Source organism: Somniosus microcephalus, chromosome 5 (assembly GCF_052327205.1).
Source record: "Somniosus microcephalus isolate GS21.2 chromosome 5, FLI_Smic_1.0, whole genome shotgun sequence".
Lineage (NCBI taxonomy): Eukaryota > Metazoa > Chordata > Chondrichthyes > Squaliformes > Somniosidae > Somniosus > Somniosus microcephalus.
This window is the reverse complement of record NC_140991.1, coordinates 283,103,067-283,123,905: the sequence shown is the minus strand read 5'-3', so window position 1 is coordinate 283,123,905 and position 20,839 is coordinate 283,103,067. Positions and strand designations below refer to the sequence as shown.

Sequence of the window (20,839 nt, the reverse complement as noted above, 5' to 3'; positions counted from 1 at the left end):
CCTTCTCCCAAACAGGTACTGGTGAAATTTTCGAATTCCAAAAACGATTCCCAAGGCCTCGCGCTCGATCTGCGCATAATTACTCTCGGCCTTGTTCAAGGTGCGTGATGCGAAGGCGATAGGTTTCTCTTCACCCGAAGGCATGATGTGGGATATGACTGCTCCCACACCATATGGTGATGCATCACATGCTAGCTGCACGGGTAGCTTTGGGTCGAAGTGTGTCAGGACCTCCGATTTCAGCAATGCTTTCTTTGCTTGGGCGAAAGCTTCATTGCACAGTTCAGTCCATTTCCATGTTTTGCCTTGACATAGCAACTGATGTAACGGCTTCAGCAATGTTGCTAAGTCTGGAATAAACTTCCCATAGTAGTTAAGTAGCCCCAGAAATGAATGTAACTGGCTCACATTCTGGGTTGCTGGGGCCTCCACGATCGCCTTGACCTTTGACGGCGCCTTATGCAGGCCAGTAGCGTCAATCACATGCCCCAGGTACTCAAATGAAGACTGAAAGAATTCACATTTGTCTTTACGAACTCTGAGTCCGTACTCTTTCAGTCGTTGTAGTGTCGCATCCAAGTTCAGAAGATGATCCTCCTCATTTGTCCCAGTGACAAGGATGTCGTCCAGGTAGCACTGGACTCCTGGCAGTCCACTCAAAATCTGATCCATTGCCCTTTGGAATAGAGCAGGGGCCAACGTATTTCCAAACAGAAGACGGCAGTACCTGTATAGCCCCTTGTGTGTCACAATTGTCAGCAGCTCCTTTGATTTGTCATCGACATGCATTTGTAGATAAGCCTGGCATAAGTCTATTTTGCTGAACTTTTGCCCTCCGCCCAGGCCCGTAAAAAGATCATCAATGAGGGGAAGAGCGTACTGTTCCGCAGACAGCACCGGGTTAATAGTCACTTTAAAATCCCCGCAGATTCGAACAGATCCATCCTTTTTCAGGACAGGAACAATGGGTGTGGCCCATTTGCTCACACTCACAGGCTCCAGGACTCCATTCTCGACTAAGGCCTCCAAATTAGCCTCAACTTTTGGCCTAATTGCATAGGGTACAGGTCGGGCTTTGTGAAACTTCGGCTTGCTGTCAGGTTTAATGTCCAGTCTCACGCTGATCTTTTTCATACTCCCAAGTTCCCCATTGAAGAGTTCTGCATGTTTATTTAACACTGCAGTCAGACCTGACTCCCCTTTTAACATCATGCGGACTGCAGGCCAGTCCAGTGTGATTTTCTCTCGCCACGCACGTCCCAGTAGCGATGGGTAATTTCCCTTTACTACATATAGTGGCAGTTTTGCAGTCTGTCCGTTCAATTTAACTGTCACCTCAGTGGCGCCTCTCATGGCCACAGGTTCGCCGGTATACGTCTTTAGCACAATGTTTGTTGGCTGAAGGGTAAGATGCTTTAGCATTTTGTTGCAGACAGTGTCTGAAACAAGGGACACAGCCACGCCTGTGTCCACCTCCATCCACACTGATTGTCCCTCCACCAGTGGTGACACCCAGTAGCCATTTGAACCACCTGCAACCGTCAGTATGTGCACCTCTTCCTCCTCAGAGGTGTCGCTCCCCTCTGTTTTGCTTGTTCCATCATACTGCACTGAATGAACACTCTTTTTCCTCTCTTGTCTAAATGCAGACATTTTGCTTCCATGCTTCCCAGCTCTGTCTGTTCTTTTTTTACCTCTACAGGCGCGTTCAATGTGACCCTTTTTGCCACAATTTCGGCATTCCAGCTCCGTACACCAGCAGTCATTAGCGTGATGGCCCGTTTTCCCACAACGGTAACATGTGCCGTTCCGCGCACCTTTAGGCTCAGACAACACCTTGTGAACTCTCCCTGTTGAACTCAACTGGTGAGCCTCCTTTTCCGCCATCTCCATGGAGACACTAACTTCAATGGCCTTTTCAAGAGTGAGGTTGTCCTCAGTAAGAAGGGGTTTCTGTGTGGCTGCACTTTGCAGACCACATACAAGTCTGTCTCTAATGGTGTCATTCAGCACCACCTTGAACTGGCAGTGTTCCGACAACCTTTTTAAAGCAGCAATAAACATCGTCACTGATTCCTCCTCCTCTTGATTCCGTTTGTGAAATCGAAATCTCTCAGCAATAACCAGAGGTTTTGGTGAAAAATGTGCTCCAAGAATTTCCACTAGTTGCTTATATGTTTTAGTTCCTGGCTTATCTGGCTGCACAAGGCTGCGAAGTAAATTGAATGTCTTCGGCCCCATTACACTCAAAAAGGTAGGCACGACCTTTTCGTTTGCCACCGCATTCGCCAATACAAAATAGTCAAAACGTTCCATATAAGCGCTCCATTGCTCCACATTTTCATCAAAATCACTGATGTTTCCTAATATAGTAGCCATCTCACGTTTCAAATTTAAATTTCTGTTTACTCACTGCACCCGTAACATACGCAGATTCATCCGCTCCTTGTCGCCACTTTGTTGTGTTGGTTCCCTTTTTTACCTAGACACAATTAGAACTCAGAACTCAGAGATTCAAACATGAAGTGCTTTGTTCAAATCAAAATCAAATCAAATCAACTTTTATTGTCATTGTTAGTGCACAAGTGCAGTACAACGAAATGTAGACTTGCGGCTCCCGAGAGTGTCCATTTAGATTAAGACATTTAAACATTCAACATACATTTGGCTTGTAATACATTACATAAACATAACCATAATAAAGTGCATTGGCAGATGTGCAGGCTTTAGAGTTTATTTGTGGAGTTCAGTAGGATGACAGCCCTGGGAAAGAAGCTGTTCCTAAATCTGGTCGTACGGGTGCGAATGCATCTGTAGCGTCTCCCAGATGGCAGGAGGGCGAACAGACTGTGGCTGGGGTGGGTAGGGTCTTTGATGATGGACCGTGACCTCCGTAAACAGCGTTTCTGGTATATGTGCTCTATGGTCGGTAGCCGGGTGCCGGTAATGTGTTGGGCAGTTTTGACTACCTGCTGCAGGGCTTTCCGGTCATAGTAGCTATAGCTGCCATACCATACTGTGATACAGTTTGTCAGGATGCTCTCTATTGTGCAGCGGTAAAAGTTAGAGAGGATCAGGGGTGACAGGTTACATCCCTTCAGCCTCCTTAGGAAATATAGGCGCTGCTGGGCCTTCTTCACCAGAGAGGAGGTATTGAGGGACCAGGAGAGGTCTTCCGTGATGTGGACTCTGAGGAACTTAAAGCTGTCCACCCTTTCCACCACAGCCCCATTGATGTGGATGGGGGTGTGACTTCTGCCTTTAGACTTCCTGAAGTCCACAATGATTTCTTTGGTTTTCTTGATGTTAAGGGCCAGGTTGTTATCGGCGCACCACTTCACGAGATGCTGGACCTCCTCCCTGTAGGCTGACTCATTGTTGTTGGTGATCTGGCCTACTACCATGGTATCATCCGCAAACTTGATGATGGTGTTGGAACCATGAACAGCCACACAGTCGTGGGTGAAGAGGGAGTAGAGGAGGGGCCTCAGCACACATCCTTGTGGGGCCCCCGTGTTCAGGGTCGGGGGGGGGGCAGGTGTGGTTACCTAATTTGACAGACTGGGGTCTGTTTGTTAGGAAGTCCAGGGTCCAGTTGCAGAGGCAAGTGTTCAGGCCAAGAGTTTGGACTTTGGTGGCCAGCTTGTTGGGGACGATAGTGTTGAATGCTGAGCTGTAGTCTATGAACAGCATTCTGATGTAGGTCTCCTTACCATCTAAGTGATTCAGTGCCGAGTGTAGAGCAGTTGTGATTGCATCCTCCGTTGATCTGTTTGCACGATAGGCAAACTGGTGTTGGTCAAGAGAGGCGGGAACACTGGCTTTGATGTGAGCCAGGACCAGTCTCTTGAAACACTTCATTATGATGGGTGTGAGTGCGACAGGTTGATAGTCGTTCAGGCACGTCACAGCCGTTTGTTTTGGCACAGGAATAATGGTAGCGGTCTTGAAGCATGTAGGGACTACTGCCTGGGCCAATGACAGATTGAAGATGGCGGTGAAGACATCAGCCAGCTGATCAGCACATTCCTTGAGTACCCGTCCAGGGATGCTATCCGGTCCAGCAGCCTTTCGTGTGTTCACTCCGCGTAGAACACCCCTTACGTCGGAGGTCGACAGAGTGAGCACCTGGTCTTCCGGGGGTGGCAAGGCTTTGGTAGCCGGCTCCCTGTTGTCCCTGTCAAAGCGAGCGTAGAAGTTGTTAAGCTCCTCCGGAAGGGAGGCATCGCTAACTGGGGGGCTGGTGTTTTTGCCCTTATAGTCAGTGATGGACTGGATGCCTTGCCACATGCGCCGGGGGTCCGAGTTGTTGCGGAAATGATTCTCTATCCGCAGTGTCTATTTCCTTTTGGCAGTCCTGATCCCCTTTTTTAGGTTGGTCCTAGCTGCACTGTAAGCCGCCGCGTCGCCAGATTTAAATGCTGCGTTGTGTGCTTTCAACAGTGAGCGGACCTCTCCGTTCATCCAGGGTTTCTGGTTGGGGTATGTCCTGATATTTTTATGGGTCGTGATGACCTCGACGCAGCTGTTAATGTAGAATAGCACTGTGGATGCATATTCCTCGATGTCATTATGGGCAAACATGCCCCAATCAGTGCGTTCGAAGCAATCCTGAAGCTCCGATACTGCCCCCTCTGGCCATACTTTCACTGCTCTCACTGATGTTCTCCCTCTTTTGATGAGCGGTTTGTATGCCGGGGCTAGAAACAGGGAGAGGTGGTCAGACTTCCCAAGGTGGAGGCAGGGAATGGCCTTATAAGCGTCTACAATGCTCATGTAGACTTGATCCAGAGTGTTCTCCCCTCTTGTGGGGCAGGAAACATTCTGGTGGAATTTCGGTCATACAGTTTTTAGGTTTATGTGATTGAAGTCCCCCGCGACGATAAAAGCTCTGTCTGGGTGCGCAGTTTGTTGTTCGCTGATGGCCCTGTAGAGGTCCTTCAGTGCTAGTTTGGCATTAGCGTGTGGTGGGATGTAGACCGCAGTGATGATAACATCCGTGAATTCCCGAGGCAGGTAGAAGGGTCTGCACCTTACCATGAGGAATTTCAAATCAGCCGAGCAGGATCTATCGATTATGTCAGTGTTAGTGCACCAGGCATTGTTAGTGTAAATGCACAAACCGCCTCCCTTGCTCTTACCGGAGTCTGCAGTTCTGTCGGCGCGGAAGACCGTGCGTCCTTCTAGTTGGATGGTGGTGTCAGGGATGCCATTGTTCAGCCAGGTCTCTGTGAAGATCATGGCGCAGCATTCCTTTGTCCTTTTCTGTGTGGAGAGATCCAGTTTGATCTCATCCATTTTGTTTTCCAGTGACCTGACGTTGGCCAGGAAAATACTTGGGAGGGAGGGTTTGTGTCTAGCTTCTAATCTCTTTTACTTCTTTTGGTTCTTTCATTCTTTTGTCCGATCGCAGCCCTGCCTTCGATCTAGTTCCTTTTCTCTCCAGTTTTGAAGAAGGGTCAAACCCGAAACGTCAACTCAAATTTCTCTCCACGGATGTTGCCTGACCTGCTGAGTTTTTCCAGCATTTTCTGTTGTTATTTCGGATTTCCAACATCTGCAGTATTTTGCTATCGTACTAGGGTTTGTGTGGGGCCCTCTTCAGCCTGTTTTGGATACCGGCCCTCTTACCCCGCTTCTGCTTGCGTTCCCTGCGCGGTCTGCGTCGACTTCCGGCTGGGGAAGGACGCCACGCTGGTCCCGGGGGTCGGGCGATGTCGGGAGGCAGATCGATGTCGCCGAGTGTGAGCCGCACGCAGTCGGCCCTGATGTCTAGGAGCGTCTGCCGGCTGTACGGTAGGTCTGCCCTCAATTCCCGTATCAGCAGAGTCCAGAAGAGACTCAGAAGGAGGGTGAAAACGCTCAGTCTCGGGAGAGACAAAGCCGCTGCGTCCGTGCGCGCCGCCATCTTGGAAAAGAACACCGCTCAAAGGGAAAAGGGAATTTCTGGAGAGTTCTGAACAAAGAGAGCTAAACTTAACCAAGAGAACACCCAACCATTTATCTGCTGTGACAGCGCCACCACAGGTGGGAGGAGAACACACAATACATAACACTTCCTCATTTTCAGACAAGTATGAGGGAACTATGCTGACCTCTCTCAATGCAGCCAACACCTGTGCTTTTACAGGAGGGTAGCCTTCAGCCTCATTTGATACACCTCTGCAGCAGCACCTCCAACTTTTCAACATCAAAGGGAACAACTTGTGGCTCACATGTCCCCACTGTGCCATTGTGAACAGTTATCCACTTCTCTGTCACCACCACAACTTTCCCTATAAGTTCTGCAATCCTTTAATAGCTGCTGTCTTGTTGATTTTATACTCCCCAGTCAAATGTGCTATAGGCCAAGTAAGTTTTTGGCATGCCTATATAAATTGGGGGGAGGGGCACCCATTACAAAATTTGGCGTAACCCATCCCAAGTTGCCTGCACAATGGGGTGACTCAAGCCCGTTTTTATCAATCTTGTAACATTGAATCTACTCAATTTGATGGCTGTGGGCATGAGGCTGGGACCCAGTGAGTCCAAATTACAATGGGAGTACAATTTAATGTCCATGGATTTTCAGGGCCAATGGGTGGCACCTTGAGCATTTTATGTATACTCAACTGAACCATATTTCCATGCCATGAAGATGAAGCAGAACATTGTGGAATTATTTTACACATGTTGCATCTGAGATTCAGTTAAAGAATTCTAGGATGGGACTCAAGAATTTTGAAATGCTTTTGAAATTCTCATTCTTGTGTTCAAATCCCTCCATGGCCTCCCCCCTCCCTATCTCGGTGACCTCCCCCATCCCTACAAACCTCCTAGATCTCTGTGCTGTTCCAGCTCTGGCCTCTTGCGCATCCCCAATTTCCATCGCTTCACTATTGGGGGCCGTGCCTGCAGCTGCTTAGGCCCTAAACCCTGGAATACTCTCCCTGAACCTCTCCGCCTCGCTACCTCTCTCTCCTCCTTTAAGCCACTCCTTAAAACCTACCTCTTTGACCAAGTTTTTGGTCACCTGTCCTAATAACTCTTTATGTGGCTCGGTATCCGATAACGATCCTGTGAAGCCGCTTGGGACATTTTACTATATAAATGCAAGTTGTTGTTGTTATTTCGGTATCAGAAAATGATCAATGTATCTGTGACTATATTGCTGTTTACCTATAGATTATTCTTGCTTCTGTATAAATATATGATTTGCAATTAATTTAGATTTTTCCTTTTAACCTGAGCTATATATTCGACCAATGTAATATTTTTATGCCTTTCAAAACAATCAGGACCATACACTAGACATTCAAAGGGGCAGAGATTCCTCTTTTGCCCTTAAACATTAAGTAACCATCCGGATAAGTGAATGGAGGAAGATCAGGTGGGTGGACAATGCACTGTAATGCCCATGATTGTCTCTGCCTGACTGTCCCAATATGCTTGGCCCAGGCAATTAATTAATGTCTCCTACAAGGAAAATCTACCTTAACATGTCAGTGTAAAGTATTTGCTAAAAGGGTAATTGTTAATCCTGCAGTACACCAATCCATTTGCTTCACACAGGAGGTGAGTAGGATGCAAGTCATTGGAGAAGCAGGTCTGTCTGCCTAAAAAATGTTGAGAGTAAATGCCAGTTGTAATAGTTGAAAGCAGGTCGCTAACCGATTCCAGTCTGAGGACTGATTCAATTGTTTCCGGTGTTCATTTCCTTACGCAGCATTGAAACAGATATAGAGATACCTGCGGTTGGGATCGGCTGCTAGCATTTTAGTTGGGGTATAGGAAATGCCTTTGTCATTACTTATGGGGATGGAATTAATTTGAAGTCTTGTGAGGGAGCCAAAAAAAACTTGGAGGACAGCAGGGGAGGAATCTGAAGCGTTGCAAGGCTCTGAAAGGAATTTGGGTGATATAGTTGTTAAAATGTCATGCATGCTCCCCCAATAATAATAACCAGTACTTTGAATATTTAGTTAAATTTAAGGTGGGTCATTTGGGATCATTCTTGGACCATCCCACTGTTCAGTACTGCTGTCTATGGGTACTTTCAAGATTTACTGTAGCCTGGGGGGGTTCAACAGAAATTCATTTCATGCTTCTCTAAATTTCCAAGAATTAAGAAGATGTTCCAATTGTCATGAACTTGAGTTGGTGACCTGTTTCAGATGATAGAGTGGAGTTCACATCGATGATCCGTCACTTTATATCTGGACTTAACACAAACCATACTTCCACCATTCTTCTTTTGTGTGGTGCTGAAATCTCCCACTGGAAAAGTGGAGAGTCTAGACTTTCCACTGAAGTGACACCAGCGGAAATTTCTTTGCGAATTGCTTTGCCGAGTTCTGCCTGCCCTGTCTGGGATTTCTGCTGGAAGTGATGGCAGTATCAATGACCGCTGCCCAAATATGGGCAGGGATATTCAAATGCCATGCAAATTACAATATGATGTGATTAATGTCATCTACGCCCTGGCAACATTGGGCAGAAGGAATCGCTTACAAGGACGATTCCAGAACTGAGAGGTTGCAGCTATCAGGAAAGATTAAACAGACTGGGGCTCTTTTCTCTAGAAAACAGAAGGCTGATGGGTGACCGAGTAGAAGTCTTTAAAATTATGAAGAGGTTTGATAGGATAGATGTGGAAAAGATGTTTCCACTTGTAGGAAGACAAAAACTAGGAGTCATAAATATAAGATAGTCACTAATAAATCCAACAAGGAATTCAGGAGAAACTTCTTTACCCAGAGAGTGGTCAGAATGTCAAACTTGCTATCACAAAAAGTAGTTGAGGTGAATAGCATAACTACATTTCAGGAGAAGCTAGATAAGTGCATGAGGGAGAAAGGAATAGAGGGATATGCTGATAAAGCTGGGGAGGGAGGAGGCTTGTGTGAAATATAAATACTGGCATAGACCTGTTGGGGTGAATGGCCTGTTTCTGTGCTGTAAATTCTGTGTAATTCTAAGTAATACCTTAAGTAAAGTGTCGCTCAGGATGATGGATAGGGCCCTTAAAGCCTATCCAGTCGATCGTGGTGATCGATGGCCATGGCCAAGCTGCCTTCCTTTTCCAGTTGTGTCCAGCCCAACAAGTTGCTGACTGCACTACACGGATGCCTGATTCCGAGGCCTGTCGCGGCCATTCTCTACCCTCGCCCCCGCCCCCCCAGCGAACTTCCTGTCAGAGGTCAGGGAGCCCACCAATTTTTTTAAAAAGGCAAATCAGCCAAGGTCATGGGACCTCTGTACTTCGGCCTGTGTAATGACCAAGCTGATGAGCTTGGCTAACGTCTCATACCAGTTGTTGAGGAAAAGGTATTCTGTAACAGCTTCCTGTTCCTAATGGCCCGGGTGCACCAGTTTTTAGGGAAAGAGGTATAGGATCGGGGATCTGTACAGCTGATTCTCTGACAGTTTGTGTACGGTGAGCAGCTCCTGGGGCAAAACAGATGGGGGTGGGATGTTGCAGCCTGAAACGGGTGAGAGCATTTAAATTCCATGCAACCGGCATGGGAATGGCCTGTCATGTCCTGGGGATTCTGCCAGGCTGTTGCCTGGAATGAAGAATGCCAATGTAAACTTGGCATTCGGTGTGACTGGACTGACTCTCAATTCCAGAGAATCTTCAAAGGAAGGATTGGCAACTTTCATGTAAATAATGGGGGAGGCGGGGTGTTCATGGTGCAAAATGTCCCTGGCTACAGGTAGGCCATGTGCTAAATGGAAGGGGGATGACTACTGTCTGAAATAAGCTACCAGTGCTAGGTTCACAGGACTTTACTCTCCTGAGATTCCTGTTCTCCCACACAACACCCATTGCACTTAAATAGTCTGAATCCAGAAAACCGTCTGGGGTGAAATTGGTCTTCGGCTGCAGACGTCAATGGAAAAGAAAATCGAAAGTGGTGTGCTTACACCCGAAGACCAATTTCATTGGCCGTTGAGTTGAGCGGAGAAGGATTAGTGTGTGTGACCTACATGTACCACCTCTGACTTACGCTGGTTTGAGATACGAGGTCAACCATCAGCCTCAGCCTCTTGGGACCATACAGAGAAAGATGGAGCCAGAGCCAGAATAGAGTTGAAAACTGACAGACAGTGAATGGTAAACATCGGGGATTAGAGAATGGGAGACAAGGAGTGAGACCGTTACAGGAGGAGAAAAAGATGCAGATTTTCATTTTCTTTTTCCAGCCATGCCATGGGAGATTAATTATATTTTATCTAGAGATTAAACATTTGACTTTTCCATAGAAACATCTAGAGTATTAATCAAGAAATAAGAGGAGCTTGTAACAAAGGTAATGTAATAATCATGGGAGACTTAAATCTTCATATAGACTGGGCAAATCAAATTGGCAAAAGTAGTTTGGTGGATGAGTTCATGCAATGCATTCGAGACATATTCCTAGAACAATATGTCGTGGAACCATAGAGTCATAGAGTCACAGAGTTATACAGCATAGAAAGAGGCCCTTCGGCCTTTCGGCCCATCGCGTCCGCGCCGGCCATCAAGCCCTGTCTAATCTAATCCCATTTTCCAGCATTTGGTCTGTAGCCTTGTATGCTATGGTATTTCAAGTGCTCATCCAAATGCTTCTTGAATGTTGTGAGGGTTCCTGCCTCTACCGCCCTTTCAGGCAGTGAGTTCCAGATTCCAACCACCCTCTGGGTGAAAAAGTTCTTCCTCAAATCCCCTCTAAACCTCCTGCCCCTTACCTTGAATCTATGCCCCCTTGTTATTGACCCCTCTACTAAGGGAAAAAGTTCCTTTCTATCTACCCTATCTATGCCCCTCATAATTTTGTACACCTCAATCAGGTCCCCCCTCAGCCTTCTCTGCTCCAAGGAAAACAACCCCAGCCTGTCCAGTCTTTCTTCATAGCTGAAGCGCCCCAGCCCAGGTAACATCCTGGTGAATCTCCTCTGCACCCTCTCCAAAGTAATCACATCCTTCCTATAGTGTGGCGACCAGAACTGCACACAGTATTCCAGCTGTGGCCTAACCAGCGTTTTGTACAGCTCCATCATAACCTCCCTGTTCTTGCCTTCATTAGCCGAGGCATAGAATATAAGTATCCCATATGCCTTTTTAACCACCTTATCCACCTGTTCTGCTGCCTTCAGGGATCTATGTACATGCACACCAAGGTCCCTCTGATCCTCTGTCTTTCCTAGGGTCTTACCATTCATTGTGTATTCCCTTGCCTTGTTAGTCCCTCCAAAATGCATCACCTCACACTTCTCAGTGTTAAATTCCATTTGCCACTGTTCCACCCATCTGACCAACCCATCTATATTGTCCTGCAGACTGAGGCTACCCTCCTCGCTATTTACCACCCCACTAATTTTCGTGTCATCTGCAAACTTACTGATCCTACCTTTTACATTCACATCAAAATCATCAATGTAGACCACAAACAGCAAGGGACCCAGCACCGATCCCTGTGGTACCCCACTGGTCACAGGCTTCCAGTCACAAAAACAACCTTCGACCATCACCCTCTGCCTTCTGCCATTAAGCCAGTTTTGGATCCAATGTGCCAAGGCACCCTGGATCCCATGGGCTCTTACCTTCTTGATCAGTCTCCTATGCGGAACTTTATCGAAAGCCTTTCTGAAATCCATGTATACCACATCCACTGCACTACCCTCATCCACACAACTAGTCACCCCCTCGTAAAATTCAATCAAATTGGTCAGATATGATCTTCCCTTGACAAAGCTATGCTGACTATCCCTGATTAATCCTTGCCTCTCCAAGTGGAGACTAATTCTGTCCCTCAGAATTTTTTCCAATAATTTCCCTACCACTGATGTTAGGCTCATTGGCCTGTAATTCCCTGGTTTATCCCTACTACCCTTCTTGAATAATGGTACTACGTTAGCTGTTCTCCAGTCCTCTGGCACATCCCCTGTGGCCAGGGAGGTTCTGAAAATTTGTGTCAGAGCCCCTGCAATCTCCTCCTTTGCCTCACACAGCAGCCTGGGATACATCTCGTCCGGGCCTGGGGATTTATCCACTTTTAAGCCTGCTAAAACCGCTAGTACCTCCTCCCTCTCGATGCTAATATGTTCAAGTATATCACAGTCCCCCTGCCCGATTTCTATGTCTACATCATCCTTCTCCATAGTAAACACAGATGCAAAAAATTCATTTAAAACTCCACCTACATCTTCTGGCTCCACACACAGATTGCCACTTTGGTCCCTAATGGGCCCTACTCTTTCCCTAGTTATCCTCTTGCCCTTAATATACTTATAAAACACCTTAGAATTTTCCTTTATTTTGCTCGCCAGTGTTATTTCATGGCCTCTCCTCGCTCTCCTAATTTCTTTTTTAAGTATCCCCCTGCACTTTTTATACTCCTCTAGGGCTTCCTCTGTCTTTAGTCCTTTGTATCTGCCAAAAGCCCCCCTTTTTTTCCTAATCCATTCTCGTATATCCCTTGACATCCAAGGTTCCCTGGGCTTGTTGGTCCCACCCTTGACCTTTACTGGAACATGTTGCCATTGTACTCTCTCAATTTCCTTTCTGAAAGACTCCCATTGCTCCGATGTGGATTTTCCTACAAGTAGCTGATCCCAGTCCACTTTGGCCAGATCCTGCCTTATCATATTAAAATCAGCCTTCCCCCAATTTAGAACCTTTATTTCCGGTCCATCTCTGTCCTTTTCCATGACTACCTTAAATCTCACCGAATTATGGTCACTGTCACCAAAGTGCTCACCTACTAACACTTCTACCACTTGCCCGGCCACATTCCCTAGAATTAGGCCCAATACCGCCCCCTCTCTTGTAGGACTTTCTACATGCTGGCTCAAAAAGCTCTCCTGGATGCACTTTAAGAATTCTGCACCCTCTGAGCCTTTCACACTCTGACTATCCCAGTTAATATTGGGGAAGTTGAAATCCCCCACTATTATTACCCTATTATTTGCACATTTCTCTGAGATTTGCCTACATATCTGTTCCTCTATCTCCCCCTGACTGCTTGAGGGCCTATCGTACACTCCCAGCAAAGTGCTTGCCCCCTTTTTGTTTTTAAATTCTACCCATATGGCCTCATTAGAGGAACCTGTTAATATATCATCCCTCCTTACAGCAGTAATTGACTCCTTAATTAATATTGCAACACCCCCTCCTCTTTTACCCCCCCCCTCTGTTTTGCCTGAAGATTCTATACCCCGGAATATTGAGCTGCCAGTCTTTCCCTCCCTCAACCATGTCTCCGTGATAGCAACAATATCATACTCCCATGTGTTCATCAACCAACCAGGGAAGAGGTTATTTTAGATCTTGTCTTGTGTTATGAGACAGGGTTAATTAGTAATCTCATAGTAAGGGATCCTCTGGGGAAGAGTGTCATGTGATAGTATTTCACATTGAGTTTGAGAGTGACGTATTTAAGTCCGAAATGAGAGTATTAAACTTAAATAAAGCCAATTACAAAGGCATGGGGGTGAGTCAGCTAAGGTAGATTAGGAAATTAGATTAAAAGGTATGACAGTAGCTAAGCAGTGGTGAACATTTAAAGAAATATTTCATAATTCTCAATAAATATACATTCCATTGAGAAATAAAAACTCCACAGTAAAAGTGATCCATCCATGACTTCTTAAAGAGGTTAAGAATAGTAATAGATTAAAAAAGGGGCTTATAACGTTCCAAAAAATAATAGTAAACCTGAGGATTTGGAGAGTTTTAGAAACCAGCAAAGGATGACCAAAAAATTGATAAAAAGGGAGAAAATAGAATATGAGAGTAAACAAGCAAGAAATATAAAAACAGATTGTAAGAGTTTCTACAAGTATGTAAAAAGGAAGAGAGTAGTGAAAGTATACGTGCATTAGAGGCTGAAATTATAATGGTGAATAAGGAAATGGCAGAGACTTTAAACAAATATTTTGTATCTGTCTTCATAGTAGAAGACACAATAGGAGCAGGGGTAGACCATTCAGCCCCTCAAGCCTGCTCCACCATTCAATAAGATCATGGCTGATCTGATTTTGGCCTCAACTCCATTTTCCTGCCCACTCCCATAATGCTTGATTCCCCAGTTTTTCAAATATCTGTCTATCTCCGCCTTAAATATATTCAATGACTCTGCCTCCACAGCTCTCTCGGGTAGAGAATTCCAAAGATTCACGACTCTCTGAGAGAAGACGTTTCTCCTCATCTCCATTTTAAATGGGTGACCCCTTATTCTGAAACTATGCCCCCGAGTTCTAGATTCCCCCATGAGGGGAAACATCCTCCCTGCATCAACCCTGTCAAGTCCCCTCAGAATCTTATATGTTTCAATAAGATCACCTCTCATTCTTCTAAACTCCAATGAGTATAGGCCCAACTTGCTCAACATTTCCTCATAAGACAACCCCTTCATCTCAGGAACCAACCTAGTGAACCTTCTCTGAACTGCCTCCAATGCAAATATATCCTTCCTTAACATACCAGAAATAGTGGGGAGCCGAAGGTCTAAGGAGAGTGAGGAACTTAAAGTAATTAATATTAGTAAAGAAAAAGTACTGGAGAAATTAATGGGACTAAAAGCTGACAAATCCCCTGGACCTGATGGCCTACATACTAGGGTTCTAAAAGAGATGGCTGCAGAAATAGTGGATGCATTGGTTGCGATCTTCTAAAATTCCTTGGATTCTGTAATGGTCCCAGTGGATTGGAAGGTAGCAAATGTAACCCTGCTACTCAAGAAAGAGAGAGAGAAAACAGGGAACTACAAGTCAGTTAGCCTGACATCAATCATTGGGAAAATGCTGGATTCCATTATTAAAGAAATATGATTAGGCAGAGTGAACAGTTTATGAAAGAGAAATCATGTTTGACAAATCTATTAGAGTTTTTTGAGCAAGTAATTAGTAGGGTAGATAATGGGGAACCAGTGGATGTAGTATATTTGGATTTTCAAAAGGCATTCAGTGAGGTGCCAAATGAAAGATTGTTGCACAAGATAAGAGCTCATGGGGTTGGGGGTAATATTTTAGCATAGATAGAGGATTGGTTAAAGGACAGACAAAAGAGAGTAGGAACTAATGGGTCATTTTCAGGTTGGCAGGATGTTACTAATGGGGTGCCGCAAGGATCAGTGCTGGGGCCTCAGCTATTTACAATCTAGATTAATGGCTTAGATGAAAGGACCGAGTGTAATGTATCCAAGTTTTTTGATGAAACAAAGATAGGTGGGAAAGCAAGTTGTGAAGAGGGCACAAAGAATCTGCAAAGGAATATAGATAGGCTAAGTGAGTGGGCAAAAATTTGGCAGATGGAGTATAATGTGGAAAAATGTGAGGTTATCCACCTTTGGTAGGAAAAATAAAAAAGCAAATTATTATTTAAATGGAGCGAGATTGCAAAATGCTGCGGTACAGAGGGATCTGGGAGTCCTTGTACATGAAACACAAAAAGTTAGCATGCAGGTACAGCAAGTAATTAGGAAGGCAAATTAAATTTGCCTTTATTGCAAAGGGGATGGAGTATAAAAGTAGAGAAGTCCTGCTACAACTGTACAGGGAGTGGGTGAGACCACACCTGGAGTACTGTGTACAGATTTGGTCTCCTTATTTAAGGAGGGATATACTTGCATTGGAGGCAGTTCAGAGAAGGTTCACTAGATTGATTCCTGAGATGAAGGGTTGTCTTATGAAGAAAGATTGTGCAGGTTGGGCCTATACTCATTGGAGTTTAGAAGAATGAGAGGTGATCTTATTGAAACATGTAAGATGCTGAGGGGGCTTGACAAGGTAGATGCAGAGAGGGTATTTCCCCTCGTGGGGGAATCTAGAACTAGGGGGCATAGTTTCAGAATAAGTGATCACCCATTTAAAATGGAGATGAGGAGGAATTTCTTCTCTCAGAGAGTCATGAATCTGGAATTCTCTACTGCAGAGAGCTATGGAGGCTGGGTCATTGAATATATTTAAGGTGGAGATAGACAGATTTTTGAATGATAAGGGAGTCAAGGGTTATGGAGAGTGGTCAGGGAAGTAGAGTTGAGGCCAAGATCAGATCAGCCATGATCTTATTGAATGGTGGAGCAGGCTCGAGAGGCCAAATGACCTACTCTTGCTCCTATTTCTTATGTTCTTATGGATATAGATAGGTTAAGTGAGTGGGCAAGAATGTGGCAGATGGAGTATAATGTGGGGAAAAGTGAGGTTATTCACTTTGGTAGGAAGAATAGAAAAACAGAATATTTTTTAAATGGTTAGAAACTACTAAATGTTGGTGGTCAGAGGGATTTGAGTGCCCTTGTACATGAATCACAGAAAGTTAATGTAGTGTATGTGCCTTTAACTCAGAACTACTTTTACAGCTCCTGTATACTGTAGTACCGGCAGTGACCACACCTGTATATGAGCTTTGCGCATGCCTCTGTACCCCCAGTCCTGAGACTACCCTCCTCCAGTAAAGACCTGTTTATTGTTGATGTACAGCATCCGTGTGATTATTTAATAACAACATATCCTCTGAATCACGGATCCAACAGTTAACATACAGGTTACAGCAAGCAATTAGGAAGGCAAATGATATGTTGGCCTTTATTGCAAGTGGGTTGGAGTACAAGTGTAAGGAGGTCTTGCTGCAGTTGCACAGGGCTTTGGTGAGACCACACCTGGAGTGCTGTGTACAGATTTGGTTTCTGTACCTAAGGAAGGATATACTTGCCTTAGAGGGAGTGCAATGAAGGTTCACTAGATTGATTCCTGGGATGAAAGTGTTGTCCTATGAGGAGAGATTTAGTAGAATGGACCTATACTCTCTGGAGTTTAGAAGAATGAGAGGTGATCTCATTGAAACATGTAAGATTCTGAGAGGGCTTGACAGGGTAGATTCTGAGAGACTGTTTCCCCTGGCTGGGAGTCTAGAACTAGGGGGCATAGTCTCAGGATAATTGGTCAGCCATTTAGGACTGAGATGAGGAGAAATTTCTTCACTCAGAGGGTTGTGAATTTTCAGAATTGTCTACCCAAGAAGGCTGTGGAGGCTCAGTCATTGATATATTCAAGACAGAGATCGATAGATTTTTGAATATTAAGGGAATCAAGGGATATGGGGATTGGACGGAAAAGTGGAGATGAGGTTGAAGATCAGCCATGATCTTATTGAATGGTGGAGCAGGCTCAAGGGGCCATATGGCCTACTCCTGCTTCCATGTCTTATGTTCTTATGTTCTAATTAGATTGGAATGTTTGAATTCCTCTAAATATATGATTGTAGAGATATTTGCAGATTCACAACCTGCTGTCATATTAGATTGATCCTTCATGACTAGTAAAATCTCAGGCTGTCATTCATTTAACAATCATTTGTACCGCTCCACAGAGCTTATTTGAGGGCATTTCTTAAAATCACCGGGCATGGGTGCAGTGCTGACCACACGATTAGAACTATCTGCTGTAAACAGTGGCAGTGCTTCCTACCTTTGTGTGGTAGTCACTATCTTGCCATTTCAGATCTTATCAATGGAACGAGACTGCAGGATTAAATGCTCCACTGCTTAAAATGAAACAAACTTGTTGACTCGTAGGAATTGAGTTTCGGAAAGAAAAGGGTGAGCAGATTTAACAAAACCCAGAGCTAAAGCTAACCTCACACACTGAATAAGAACTAGAATTTTCCATCTTTGGCTGTAAAGGTAATTGTCTGGGGTGGGTGTCTCAGGATAGCATGAAATGCAGATAATTGTGTGGCTATGTGCGTGGGAGTGAGTTCAAAGGGTGACAGTACATAAGAGCAGGAAGGTATTAGGGCTGTGCTTCACCCTTATATTTCAGGTAATCCAGGGTGGCCTCCAATAACATAGGAACATAGGAACATAGAAACAGGAGTAGGCTGTTCAGCCCCTCAAGCCTGTTCCGCCAGTCAGTTAGATGATGGCTGATCTGTAGCTGAACTCCATCTATCCACTTTGGTCCCATAACCCTTAATACACTTACCCAACAAAAGTCTATCAATCTTTGTTTTGAAATTTTCAATTGACTCCCAGCCTCAACAGCTTTTTGGGGGAGAGAGTTTCAGATTGCTACTAGCCTTTGTGTGTAGAAGTGCTTCAAGACATCACCCCTGAATGGCCTAGCTCTAATTTTAAGGTTCTGCCCCTTTGCTCTGGACTCCCCCATCAAAGGAAATAGTTTCTCTCTATTTACCCAATCAAATCCTTTTATCATCTTAAACAGTTCAATTAGATCACCCCGTTAATAGAGCCAAGTGCTTGTGACTTCTGAGCCCTCTGAGCTTTCACGCACTTCGAGCCCATATTGGGGATTTGGGCCTGGAGGTCAGTGGGCCCCACAGGTGTTCCATCTGGTTCATACTGATCTCCCAGGCATGGATCCCGTCATATTGTGCTATTTCAACCATGGAAATATTGTTTATGTAACGCTTTAAAATCAACCGCCATCATTAACTTTAACTTGATTCGCTGATCACCACAGGACTCTTTATTTAGTTGTCTTGCAGTTGCCTGAGATCCCAGGAAAGTTTGCATTGTAAGAGTACCGATTTCACATTTGCTACTTTTTTCTGGTACTCCCCTTCTGTGGAAGTCTTAGAAATAATTCAGTATTAGTCAAAATTCTGGTGAATTACTAGGCTCCAGAGACTTTAAAGTAGGAGCAGTGCCAGCATTGGACAAATGCATGTAACCGCTGTGTGTTTTCTTTTTTTGCTTCTGCAGGGAGATCATCAGAATGCCTGTCAAGATGGCTCAGTTTGAAGCTGTACTGATTGGCCTTCTCTTCACAACAAGTTTACCCTCTACTGACACTCAGCAGACTGGTACCGTGCTCTTCAATTACAACACTGACTCTACTTACCTATGGAATATCAGGGATGAATCCCCTGGGTCTGTACCCAGGTGCAAACCAAGGAAAATCTCCCCCACTGTCTCATTAATACCCAACACACCAAATACATTTTTTCCCAAAGACAAATTTGTTAAAATACTCCAGTTTTATTGCCTCTTTTTTCGTGACATGACAAGTTGAAAATGTTACACAGGACTTGTTACAAAATTGTCCTTTGCCGGGATGAGGCCGCAGTGAGGCAATGGGGTAGATTTTACGTTTTGGGCACAATCGGTGATTCCGGCGCAAATTGTGCCTGTTTTGAAAATTGTTGTTTTCCCGCAGTTTCCGCTCAAACACATTTGCGTATCACCGAACACAAAATCTGCCATGTACCGGCACGATCGGGTGTTTCAAACTATAATTTAAAAACAAAATTGCTTTAAAAAATATTCCTTGATATATTTAAGAGTGGTAATTTGATTAATACAGCTGAAAGTGGGTTTATCACTAAAAATAAGCATTTTAAATCACAGTGTCAATCCACTGCTTGTGAGTAACCCGATTTTAAATGACTGAGAATGACTTAAAAAAAATATACAAAGCTATTATCTAGTTAGATTGGGGTACAGTACAGGAAACTTTTTTTTATCCGGCACCGACGGGACCGACGTGGTGCCGGTTCATCAAAAATTCCGGATAACTGAAAGCTATAGTAAAAGATACGGAGCTGAGAGCTCCGTATAAAGCAACAAACCCTGTTGCTTAACAACAGGTGCAGAACAATGGCCACAAGTTCCAAGCGTCTCTGTAGCTTAGCAACAGCTGCAGCCACACCCTTGCACAGCAACAGATCGAGGAAGGCAAGTACAATATGAAGTAAAACTTACCTGAACCTACTCCAGAATTTTGCCGGTTAACCGAGATTTCCAGTTATTTAGGTGCCAGTAAATCAAAAGTTTCCTGTAGTCAGTTCCTTAGTAAATTCAAAAAAATGTCTTTCAAAACGCACCTATTAGTGTCCTTGCGCTCAAAAGATCCAGCTTAATTTTTGGAGCCTCCTCGAAGGCCTGCAAATGACGCAATTAGCGGAATCTCCCAATGGTGATTAATTCACCCTGGGGGCATGGCAGGATTTGTGGGCGGCGCCTGCTTTTAGCACGATGCCTTTTAAACTAGCACAAAGATCGTGGAATCTCAATTTGCACTGAAAGCAATTTGTGCTTAAAATTCTGCAATCTTTTGTGCCTGTTACACCCATATCAAGGGAATTGCGCTGAAAAAATCCAGCCCAATCGAGTGGAAACTCCAGGCCAAAATATTTCCTCAGACAATTCTTGGAATTGTAAGACATGCGGAATTACCCCTCGCCCCGTCCAACAGATTATATAGAGTTCGGACTTGAGACCTATGAGAAATTACACCAGACACACCAGTTCTGTCTTTAACCTTTTATTGTTCCTAAGACAGATTCAAAACCCCAGCCACTATTCAAGCAGTACATAGAAGCACCCTCACAATCAATATGCTACACAGTTTAGCTAAACGTACATAAAAGCATCCCCGCAATTTATGCCAATGCTCGGCACTCCATATGCCCACAGTCAATCGCACACAAAAGTACTCTTTAGCAATATCTATGCCATATGTCCGACTTCCATACATACACTTCCCCCTGGGTGATCAGTCCGGGAAAAGTAGTAGGTTGCAAACGTAGACTGGCCAGTCAAACCGCTTCCTTTATCCCTCTTTGTCTCTCTCGTCTTCTGAATTTCCCGCTTCTGGGTCCTTCCTTTATAATGCCTTTCTGCCGGCCCCCCTCGTATATCTCCGTCTGCCTTCCTCTGATAGGTCAGTTTCACTCCCAACCTTCCCTGATTGGAGTTCCTTCTGCATGACACATTCATGTTCCTGTGATGTGTGTGGGGGCGGGACTTCCTCTTCACCCGGTGTTTCTCATTCCTGTCCATGTGGTCTCACACACAAAGGACCATGTGCCGACCATTTTGAGTCCTTACAGGCAAGGGCCCCCAGCTGACTTCCT

General features: G+C 44.9%; 1 protein-coding gene across 1 annotated transcript in view; it reads left to right on the top strand.

Annotated features, from left to right (window-relative positions):
* The window catches only part of LOC147117770 (collagen alpha-6(VI) chain-like), a 207,914-nt gene that overhangs the window by 17,878 nt on the left and 169,197 nt on the right, over window positions 1-20,839 (top strand). The window contains exon 3 of the mRNA XM_085989030.1: window positions 18,687-18,787. Coding sequence (XP_085845156.1) covers window positions 18,700-18,787 — 88 coding nt within the window. The 5' untranslated portion in view covers window positions 18,687-18,699. The remainder of the gene's footprint in view (window positions 1-18,686; window positions 18,788-20,839) is intronic.